Source organism: Linepithema humile, chromosome 1 (assembly GCF_040581485.1).
Source record: "Linepithema humile isolate Giens D197 chromosome 1, Lhum_UNIL_v1.0, whole genome shotgun sequence".
Taxonomy (NCBI): Eukaryota; Metazoa; Arthropoda; class Insecta; order Hymenoptera; family Formicidae; genus Linepithema; species Linepithema humile.
The window spans coordinates 43,216,070-43,228,604 of NC_090128.1; the positions used below are offsets into that span (position 1 = coordinate 43,216,070).

Here is a 12,535-nt window from a genome sequence, read left to right on the forward strand (position 1 = left end):
TAGTGGAAAAAGACAAGTCAGACGACGCTAGCGTGATGTGTAGCTTTATGAGTTTTGCGTACGACTTTGAATTTTCCATCCAAGTCAAGAATCACTTAACCTTATTATTATGTTCTCATAGATATCAGTTTTACATATAGAATTTGTTACAAGTTTGTTTTAATATCTCGCGGACAGTTTAATTTTCAGTACTAAACAATTTATTCTTCGTTGACTTTGATAATTTTTTCTCGGTAAAAACTGTAATTTAAAATTTGCTTAATAATAAAGCTAATGATATCTGTGAAAATTTTATGAACCGCTTTATATAGAAAAGAAGGGTTCAAAAGTTTTCGTTTTTTTAGGTGACTTTTTAAAATAATTTTTCAAGAGCAGAATTCCATATAGCTGCTTCACATTTGCGGTATAAAAACGCAGACTGCGCTGTACAATGTAAAGGTTAGCAGTGTCCGTTAGGGCACTCTGGCTTGTTAAAAATGCACGTACATTCTCTGAAAAGTTGTGACGGCACTTTTTAGAAGCATAGAAACGCCACAAACACGCTACAATTTAAAAATCCTAGATTCATTCCGCATGATCTTGTGATCGCGAAAATTGCTTGCCTTTAAAACTTATTAAGAGATTAGGTTTTTCGTTAAAAAAAACCTGCGACGCGTCTATATGAAAAACGAGATGCTAAATTGACTAATTAACTGCAATTTAAAAAAATTTTAGTATTTGTAAAAAAATTTTTTTCCAAAATATCTTAAAGTTTTTGAATATATTAATTAATTTCCTACTTTTGGTTTATATTATTTATACAATTGATTCGAAAATGGATTAAATTGATGCTTCATATAAAATGTATTTTATAATTATAGAATTCTTTGAATATTTCTGACCTCTCTTCAATATCGTATAATTGTAGGTACCATTATTATAAATTAATTATGATTGTAAATACAAATTATAATTATGAATTTACAGCCGCATTTATTTTTTGAATCTTATTATTAATTCTAAAATATTAAATGTTGCAAAACTTTGCGAGAAAAATTCTCACTTTAAACTTTATTGAAATTGTTCTTTAAACACCATATATTATATATAATTCAACATATCAACACTAAAATTTTTACAATCTTATAACTCAAGTTTAACAGCATTCTCCAACATATTTCACCGTTATAAAAATTTGTTATCTGAAAAATGTGTTAGAGAGTTATTTTTCAGATGTATTTAACGTCAATTGCGAGACAGTAAGGTTGTAACTCGTTGCAAAGTTTCTCCTCGGGCAGTCTTCACTGCATGTTTCGAATGCCCCACGGAGTTTGCCGGAGAAAAATCAACAGTCTTCGGCATTATCAGATCGTACCGTTCTTCGTGAAGTACCTCCACCGAGGTAAATGTAATCGACCATTCCCCGGAATGACGTTTTAAACCCTCGTCGGAGTGCGGCAAGAATAATCGCGCGTTCGGCAAGAGCCAAGCCAACTACATTTATCGCGAATGGGGGGAGGCACCCCCTTTCCACTCGCTTCTCCCCCATCTGCCGTCGCCGCCGCAGTAAATGGATGGCTCTAAATTCACGCTCGCTTGTAGCTAACAACTAGTGCTCACTGCCAAGATCAAGATCCGCGGCTTGCCGCGCGAGTTGCTAAAGTATGCAGAGATGCATTTATGTACGTAGACATGAAATGCTTCAAAACGCATAATGAGAAGCAGATGACTCGTGGATAAGGATAGAAATGTAAAAATTAATTTATCAAAATATTACAACACAAGTTGATAATTAATTAAATTTTATAGCATCGTAACGAGTAATTATAACGAAGAGATAAATTTTTTCTGCAAAGATCGTAATTTTTAATTCTTTTTTTATTAATAATAATCACGCACAAGTTTGCAATTTGTACAGTCGTATATAAAATATTGCAATTATACACAAAATTTGAAACTTTTACGAGATTCTATCTAATTACTTTCACGAAATTTATCGCTGAACGGAAGTAGAAACAGACCATCGTATATTTTGATCAGACATAAAACGAGAACTCCATCGGAGGAAATCCAACGCTCGGTTATCTCCAAACGAATTTCGCGGATGAAAGATCGAGCGCGTCCTACCGCGTAATTTCATGAAGAATGTATCGGTCGATCGACGCAAACAGACGTTTTTCGGCCACGCTATGTACATCACTTGCGATAAACGACCGCACGATTTCTTCGTTTGCGGCTGTAAAAAGTCCCAAAGGTCCGATAGGTATCATTTATCTCAATTAGTGATTAACAAATACATCGATTTTGCGAAAGCAATCCTGCTTAAGTGGGAATTGAAAAAGATAGATTATTGGCAGAAAAGTTAGAAATCGCGAAAAAATATAAATTTTGCAAAAGAAATTTTTTTTATCAAGCTACAGAGTGTTAAAAATACGTAATTTAAGAACAAAACAATGTGTTCTTTTTTTACTCAGGACTATCAAAATAAAAAATTTTTTTAAACGATTAAAAGCACATGAAAGTTCAAACTTCAACCTTTCAAATGTTTTTTTTTTTTTTTTTTTTTTTTTTTTTTTTACGAGGATTTTTACCGAATTTCAGCGGTTTAAAAATTGCTCAATTTTATCTGAAAAGTGTTTCATATTTTTTGTGGTGTATAATGTAAGCAAAAAATATAACCATTAAGCGAATATTTCTTTTCACAATTTATCTTACACTTATTATCAAACTATAAAGAATAATTAGTATTTGCGAGAACAATGAGGTAGGATAGAAGTGCCGAACTACGATGTTAATAACCTTTCAACGTTAATGTGCTCGGCTATCTTTTGTTAAAGATATTAATTAAGAATAGAGAATGTTGGAAGCTAGTTAATAGCAAATAATAAACAGCAAATACATGATGCAGTACACATTCCAATGATAAACGCAATATAAGTTTTATTAGTTTATCAAAGTTTTATGTATTTCTGACAGAAATTACATTTTGCTTATACAAAGTATCTCATAATGTTCGTTTAAACGCTCGTGTACAGGTAGAGCGCGGTAAACTGAACAGAAAAGTCCGTTTTGCAATTATCGCAATAAATGAGATATTAATTAAAAAGGATTGACGAATGATAGCGCGCGGCTAGACCGCGGGCTGTACGTTCTAGGTGGGTCAGCGGCGCGCCGCACGGCAAATAACAGTATTACGGAGATCCAATCTCACGCGCCATTTCTGCCCGCTCGTTGCTCGCACTGTTGTCGTTCGTTGACGTGCGATACGCATCAAACAAGTCAAACAATAATCATTGAAAGATTGAAAGAGCTTGTTGTCTATTCAATTCCTTCACAGATTTATACTTTCGATATTCAATTTTTGAATGCTAAGTAATCGGAAGCGGTTCAAATTTTACCAAAAGAGAAATCGATTCCGGCTTTGTCCAAGAATATGCTTGCTATGCGAAATAGCGAGTATTATTAATCACGCGGACAGCAGAAATGATCGTCTTCCGATTCGGGAAGCTCGCCGGGAGAAGCAATATTCATCACTCGGATTTGACGTTGCTTATAGAACAGCTACGATATATCGTCGCGCGACACATAGCATTCCTGCCGTCTCCTAAAACCGTCATATTCGACCCGCTTTCCTCGTCTTCATCTCCGCCTCTGCCGGAAGATTAACGTATATCGTGATGGTCGATAAGATGAAGACGGTCACGATAAAAAGCGAATTTCACTGAAAAAGTACTCGAAGACTGATCTGCTCGGTATCGCCGAAATCAGCCAGCAGTCGCGCGAATTGAAACAATGAATTCCGGACGGAGCAGAGCGTCGTGGCGCTACGCGTTGAGGGAGAGAAGCTCTCTTCCGGGACGGTTCTTCCATTTTTCCACGGTATTATCCTCACGAGTCTGACATCCCGTTTCACGGCGATGTAACCTTTTCCCCTTTTTCTTTCTTCTGTTCTCTCTTTTTATATATATATATATATATATTTTTTTTTTATCGTCCCGCGAGCCTTTGTCGTTGGGAACGATAGCGAGGCATATCTCGCTATCTCCGTATTCCAGGCATACCACCCTGGCATTCATTCTTCGCTAAAGCGGTCGTAACTTTCTTTTTGGCAGTGGTGCGCCAGAAGTACGAAGTACAAGTGCGAGACGCCTATGTCCTGGCGGGCAACACCGGAGTGCTCAGGTGCGAGATACCAGCTTTCGTCAAGGAATATGTCGCGGTCACGTCCTGGTTCCAGGACTCATCCTTCAACTTTTACCCGACTGCGGAGAGTGGTGAGTACAATTATGCTAGTTACATGGTCAGTATACAAGAGCGAAATATCACATGAGTCTGGGTTACAAACCCAGTTTCCTGGGATAACAGTGCTTGCCATATATTTAATGAAAAATCGGAGCTTAACGCGGCAACTTACTTTTTCGCGGATTGCTTTTTAAGATCCTTAAACTTATTAAGCAAACTTATTGAATTCGTAGAATCTTGGTACTTTAGAAATAATTTTCTCTTCGTGTAATCTCATTTTATATCAAAGTAGGTTTTTTTAGATTATTTTTACTCGCAGAAATCCGCTTTAATAAATTATTGACAAAATAGTGCACTCAATATAAGAGAAGATTAAGAAGATTAAAGATAAAACAGTCGCATTGAAAATCTTAATATTATTTTATGATAAATTAAACATGATACTTTGAAAACTAAGCCAAAAACAGATTTTCGATTAATTATAAATACTGAAATTCAATGTTAAACTTTTAAAACTTTTTCAAAATTAATTTATGATATAGATTTAAAGCAAAAATTAAATAAATTCTTAATTAATAATAATTGAGCAATGATAATATTTAATAATTTGATTTTTATGTCATATTTATATAAAGTAAATATTACAAAATTAGAATAATAAATAACTTAGACAACCTGAATTTTAATTGCTAAAGACATCAGCTTTTTATATTAGATTTATTTTTAAAAATAAAATTTTTTTGATATCTGGAAATATAAACTTATAAACTAATTATGAACATTCTATTTTTGCTCTAAATTAAGGTTTTTTTTGTTTTTTTTTTTCATGACAATTAAAGATGTCTTTATTTTATCAGTTTCTTTTTTAACATAAAATAATTTTGAAGCAATACATTCAGTAAAAATCTGAATAATATTAACGCAAGAAACTTTTCTCATTCATATCAATCATGTGTGCCGAACGACAGATCGAATGCATGAGAATGCCACATGAATGATAGATATTACATTCCAATTAATATCCGAATTAATTAGAGTTTGAAAGTGTAATTTGAGTGTTCCTACGTACACACACGTTTCATTCGAATTTCATACGAATTGCGATATTGCGATATTGCGAAACACTAACATCAATCGAATAGGCACATGACGTCACGTGGAGAGCAGTGAAAAGTGACGGACAGCGTTAAAACAGAAAACTGTGCGACGTATTTTTTCATAGATGGCTTTTTTATGTCGCACAGCCACGCCTTATGGCTAATATTCCTCGATGGTTTTCGCGTCTGCTTGTATACTATACGCAAACGATATTCTACGGATTGAAACTTTAGTGGTTTATTTACCGATAAACTTATACTTTAAATGCACCTTGTGTTGATTAAATTATCTTATTAAATTTAAATATAAAATTTAATTTAATGTATGACTGCGGAAATATCATAAATTTATGTTATTAAACTGATACCTTTAATTGGGAAGATTTTATGCATGATTAATACATACTTGCAGATATCGAAGAAATTCGATTTAAAAATAAGTTTGATATAGCTGATGTCTTTAGAAATTAATTTTAACTGTTTAAGTCAATTTATTACTCCTATTTTAATAGTATTTGCAGTCATAATTTTTTAATTATATCATAAATGCTTTTCCATCGATAAACTGGCTTAACAAGAAAAAAATGTGGAAAAATTTATCGTCGAATCAGACGAATTTTCTCTTGACAATATCAATCGTTTCTACAATTTTGCCTCTGGGGCCACCGGGAAGTCAAGCACCTGACGCACCTCAAGCACCGTGAAAACTTTCCCAAATTCGTTTTCCCCGCACCATAATGGCGGCATTGTGTCACGCGTTCGTGCAAGATCTCATGCCGACTCAAACGAGGTGGAGGACAAAACGTGACGCATTGTCATCATGTTTCGATTGCGACTACGCGGCTTTTCAGACTGCAGCGTACATGCGTGGCATAAACGCGAAGAAGGTTCGCGTTTATCGATCTGTCCTTCTTTTTTCATCAAAAATGTCCATTAAATTTATTCGCAATAAATTACGCCGTCGAATAAACAACAAACTAGCATCTGCACGCTCAATCTACTTAATATGCGTGTATATCAAAAGTTTTCCGAATAATTCGTTTTTCATTTAGAAGACATCTTTGCGCACTTTAGAAAATTCCGCCTTTCTCACTGTAGATTGGATTTTCTTTAAGCTGCGCAAGACGTGTTTGATTTAATTCAAGGATTTTCGCGTACTCGACAGACGTAAGACAGAACGGCTCGCTTATGAAGTTTAATCGTATTCGGAAACGCGCGCTTGCACTTGCGTTAACTTGACTCATAAGAGTATCCTCGCTCTTTTATAAAACGCTATAATACTAACGGTATTTCAGAATAAATTAGAGAAATTTTAAAGCTTTTGTGATTATTTTGAGAGTAATTAATTTATTTTGAGGCGGGCAAAAGTTATTAATTATTTGGAAAATAAAATAGAAATATAATTTATTTGTATACGGTTAATAAAATTTATTGGTTTTTGTCAGCTTTAAACGCATTAAAATTATTTTAATTGTAGTTTATTAAATAATAAAGAATTAAATTTCTAATTTACAAATTATTATATGGGTAAAAATTTTTCAAAGATAAAAAATATGTCTAATATATTTTTTCTATCTGCAAGATAAATCGAATTAATTTTTCTGACATGCGCATTCACGTATATATAAGTGGTTTATTCGTTAGATCGAGCATCTGCGAAGCATATAACAGAACAGCAGAGATTATTCTCTCGAAACACTCTGCACGGTTATTAGTTTCGCGTGCGCCGCGAGCGACGCATACTAGGTGTATCGACGTTTCGGGAGTCGACATGAAGTGCCGTGGATGGCTACCCGGATGCAGCCAACTCCAACACGAGATGTTTCACCGCAATGCAAATTAGCTCGGGCTGCTTGTCTATGGAAACGTCGAACTATTCTCGCCGCAACAGCCGTCCCAACGTCTCGCTCATTTGTTCTTGAACCACCTCGCAAGTGCGCATTCAATAGCAGCATGCGGGAAAGGTCAGACCGAGCTCGAAATTCTCTTTCACGTGTTCTATCATAATAATTAGATATTGGCATGAATAGCACAACATATTTTATACATCATAAAATATAAGCCGTGAAAAATAATCCAATGACCTGCTTTATCATTTTATGAATATTTATTTTTAAAATGTTTTTCGTTATATAAAATCGCGCGCAGTTTATACGTCTCGTGTTAATATTGCCGTTTTGCATTTAATGATTGCGCAACTTCGCAGTGGATATTATTACATGTAATTTATACCAGAATTATCGGGCTGGGAAGTTCAACTATAATGCAAATTCTTTTATGACGCTGATACTCCTGTCAACGAAAAACAGCGGACTACGTCACCTCGTGGCGTCCCGTCAACTTTGTGATATTATTATTATTTCTCTTCTTTTCACCTCTTTTCAGCTCGGTTACTAGATTTATCTCTCTATAGTTTACTTTGTTTGATAAATGAGTATTACGTTGTTTTGCTACAATCACTAAACATATTTAATAAACAATATTGCTTTTTTTTTTTGAGAGCATTATATCATATAATTACGTAAAATAATATAAAATTCAGAAAACGAAAGAACTTTTTTTATTCTCAAATAAAATTGTCTTTTTTTAACATTCAAAATATTGTCACTTCCTTTATCTTGCAAATAAGACTTTCTTACATAGTTTTTTTAGAAAGTAAATATTTTTATATAAAGGATATAGATTAATGATTAAAATAGAATAATTTTGAAGTCTACTCATGTTATTTTGCAGTTTTTACTTTTTGTGCATTTAAACTTAAATTACTAAGCACAAGATGCTCAACTGGGATGAAAATTTGCCAAAAGTGCTCGTCTTTACATTTACGGGAAGTACCTTCCATTTACATTACGGTGCATTTTCTTTTCCTATACAAGCGCTATCTTAAGAAGCTTTCATTTTCTTCTTTACTCTTATTTATATCTCTCTTCGTTCATCATGCTTGCTTTCATATTTGTTATGCGATTATGCTCTGCTGTATTTCCGATGACAACTCAGATATTTTTGTCGACATAAAGATATCACTTGTAGCCGCAGATTTTATTCGTACGCTTGTATATCTACATAATATTTGTTTTCTACTTAGAGAGGTAAAAGATATATTTATCTGAATAGAATTTAAAATAAACTCGTACCAACCATATGCCCACATTTTATATATATATATATATATAAAGTTTTCTAAAAATTATTTTGTTTTACATAAAATTATTTTCTATATTTTTTTGTCTTTAATATATTTCAAAATACACGTTTATTAAATAATCGGGAAGAATGAAACATTGTATACGTATATTTATAATGAGGTGCATCGAATAATTATTCTCTTTATCGTGGCTCCGTGATATCCTATATCCTTTGAACAGGATAATGTACAATATTATTGCACGGGAGAGTATTCGACACCAGCATCGATAAGCGTTTAAATTTTTCATGTGTGAGTCGATGGCGACGACGATACCAAATCTCTCTATACAGGAATATAAGCTGCGAAGGATAGTTGAATGATACGTATAGTAATAACAGCCATGCTTTCGTTCACGGCTTTCTCGCTGCATCCTGAAATCCTTTTTCAAGTAAAGCAAAAGTAATCATCTTGGATTTTTCATCAAGTAAAAGCGCGAGTCTAAACTTGTGAATTCTAAAGTCAACTTTTAGCTTCTTTCAAACTGGATATTTAAACGGAACAACGGATAAATTCCATAAATAGTTTATTAAGTTTAGTTTACAAGTTTCGGATAAAATATTTGCAAAATTGAGATCACGAATAATTGAAATTTCAGTTTATGCGTTTCCAAAATAAATTTGCGTTGCTTTGCAAAACGTTTTTTTCAAACAGTCTGACATGCGATATAGCGCTCAATAGAATATCCCATTCTGTCATTAGCTGTAATAACGTTCGGAAAGTTTTACTAGCATCCGGAACTTTATCGCGCGCTTGAAAAATTAATCCACCAAAACGCAATTTGACGACGTCTCTGTTTTAACCCTCGTAAAACGGAAGTTTGCATACTATGTACCCGGCGAACTTAGGCAAAGTCTGCTTGGCAATAAGTCGCGGATATAGAAGGCAAAGTGGCGCACTTACCGGTATTTCCGCGAAGTCATGAAAGAAGTAATTGTTCTTGCTCCGCATGAAGAGAACACGACGACGAGTATCTTAGCGTCAACACAGATAGATGGTGTAACATAATTTTCTTTAATGATTTCACGCTTTTAATAATCTCTTAATCTCACTTTTCGTCTCGTTTCGCTCGGAAATCAACGTATTATCAACGTATTTTATCGAAAATGTGTTTAATATCGTGCATATAAACGTAAATATATAATATCAACTGCCAAATGTTTCCAATTTGCCATTTTATATTAAATTTTGCACAGCGCGAGAAATGTGAAGCTACGTTCTTTGACAAAAATCGCCAGAATAACACAATTTTCGCGAACCCCGGGTCGATTTACCGTGGTACCCACAAGTGACGAATGACGCACGTGGGAAAAGAGCGAACTTTCCTTAAAATCCGTGGATCCGTGTTTCGTACACGACACTCCGGAGAGAATATCCACTCGCGACCAGAATAAATCCAGCGCGAGATATATTTCGGTAATAATCGACGTATACATAAATCATCTGTGCTCAGACCAAGACCGCCATTTACGAAGGAAATTGTAACGTTCGTCTTCCACTACGTTCCTTTTTCGTATGTTTCGCGAAATATTTCACTCTTGCACACTTTGTGCGTATTATTTTAATAAATAAATTATTATCCACGATTCTCAGATCTCAAAATCCTCGAAAAATTTTGAAAGAAAGTAACAAGTAATCAATTAAAAGCAATTAAAATAGTTGATTACATTAATTTTATTCGTTGTTAAACAACAAGAACAACGACTTTAACAAAAATCTCAGAAATTCGAGCTTATCTGTAGAAATTTGAGATACGTCATAATACAGCCGTATTCCGTTTTATCCTAAAATCATACACTATAGCAGCAATATTGGTAATATTGAATTCTCGACAGACACTGTCAGATTAGAATTTCAATGACGTGCAATTAGTCGCTTCGATTGTCATAATGTCTGTTGTAATTTCCCTTATCGCGTATCATACCATATCTACATACAATCTCATTTAATCCAATATCCTTTGCAGATAAATTCTATATTGTTATGATAATAAACTAAAGTTAGAAGTCAGCAATTATTTAATTATTTAATTTGTATGACATTTTACATACTTTTAATTATTGTTTAATTATTGTTTAATAAACAGAAATTAATTTTTTTAACTTGAGATAAAATACGCACAGAAAGGTGTTTCTGATGAGTTTCAAGAATATATAATATGATTTACTACTTATACAAAATCTAATATAGCATTATGTACAAAGCAGAAGATGCATTTAGCCATTAGCCAACATTATCCCGTCGAATATTAGGACGCAGTGCAAATAGGTGTGAGTTCTGATATACTTGTTGATTAAACCTGCATTCACAAAACAACACACACAACACACACACAACACACACACACACACACACACACACACACACACACACACACACACAAAGCTGATTAACGCCTGTCAGGGTTACCGATTCTGCATGATATATCGAATAGACGCATTACGTCATTACATGTATATAGGAAAGCAATGTGCTTCGCGCAATTACATACCGAGCGTGCCAGGTTTCTCTCAATTTCTACCATCTACGATTCCTCGGAGGATTATTGAAATTAATCGATTAATTAAAATTAATAGATGTATATTTAATAATTACATCGAGAACAGATCGATTTAAATATATCTCTCACATTTATTCAAAGCCAAAATTTTTAATTATGTTTTTCATTTTATTTTGCATTTTAATGAGCTTGAATCGTTTTTCCCCAAAGAACTTTACATAAAATATTTTATATAAATTATATATGTAAATATTTATATAAATATTTATATAAATTATTTTATGTAAAATATTTCTTATATATGATATAAATAGTGCATTGCTAAACAAAAATCACAAACGTTTGAATTTCATAATTCTTGGAAAAATTGATCTGGATACGTTTCGCATACAAGTCGGTAATCCACGGATTAAAAAGCATCGATAATATCGTTCGTGGCATGCATTCGTGCATCCTCTCAGCTTTACATTGTAGCCACATTTCCATTATACTGGTTTGCACGTTCGCCGTCGACAGAATCTCGTTGCTCTCGCCACGCTGATTAGATCTCTAGTAGCTCTTTTTTGTTTGTACGCTTCGATCCCTCGATACGTTATGCGCTGGCACACTCGCATTCGCGTTCGCATTCATTCGGCTATATTATTCCGCGTACACGCGCGAAAATATTCGCGCGACTCGCTTTTTCACAATGTCGGATAAATCGTGGCCGCGACTCCATCAGCCAAATAGATGACGCTTGGCCGCCGGCGTTTCGGCGTCCACAATTCGCGGACTCTCAACCACGGTCCATTACTCTTATTAGCGCGAAATGGCGCTCGCTCGTAGATCTCGTAGCTGTGGCAAAGTCTCTTCCGATATACGGGAGGAATTTTAATCCGTTGCAATAAAGTTTTTTTTTCACAGATTTTGTCTTTCAGCATTATTGAACTTCTTCGGCGAATAATATTACTTTAATTAACATTGGTTGCAAATTATATTGTAAAGTGTATAGTTGGTGATTTTTAATTGTTTAACAGAAACATTGTTTAACTTAAAGCTGCGTTGAATACTAAGTTATTTAATTTATTTTCTTCAAGACTAATTTTAGTACGCAGCAAACAAATTAGTAGTTCATGTCCGCGTTTAGTCAGCCGCGATAGTATGTATTAAGATCAGGAGCGCTCTAGGACAAATTTTTAAAAGATTCATGCGTATAAATTGAATGAAAAAAATCAACTAAATTTTGTCATATTAAATTCCACCGCAGCAGAAAGCATCATAATAAATAATAGCATCATAAATCATGTAAATAAGGGAAAACCATTAACATTTTTCCGACTACATTTTTATCAGCAGCATTTAATCACCGACCACAGATTATTAACAGGCTCGAAATAAATTCTGTCACCGCGATTCAAAGCTCGCCGCAAGTATGCCAACTATCTCTCGTGAACGATAGTACGATCGCCGCGTAATCATCCGGACGGCATACAATGAGCAGACAAAACGCTGAAGAATCTCTCGCGCTCGAGTTATTTTTATTAAGATCGATTC

The 12,535-nt window shown here is 34.1% G+C and overlaps 1 protein-coding gene across 5 annotated transcripts in view; it reads left to right on the forward strand.

Moving 5' to 3' along the window:
- The window catches only part of LOC105675848 (cell adhesion molecule Dscam2-like), a 145,637-nt gene that overhangs the window by 72,723 nt on the left and 60,379 nt on the right, over positions 1 to 12,535 (forward strand). For all 5 annotated transcript variants that reach the window (XM_067347810.1, XM_067347808.1, XM_067347812.1 and 2 more), the window contains one exon: positions 4,092 to 4,253. In XM_067347810.1, coding sequence (XP_067203911.1) covers positions 4,092 to 4,253 — 162 coding nt within the window. The remainder of the gene's footprint in view (positions 1 to 4,091; positions 4,254 to 12,535) is intronic.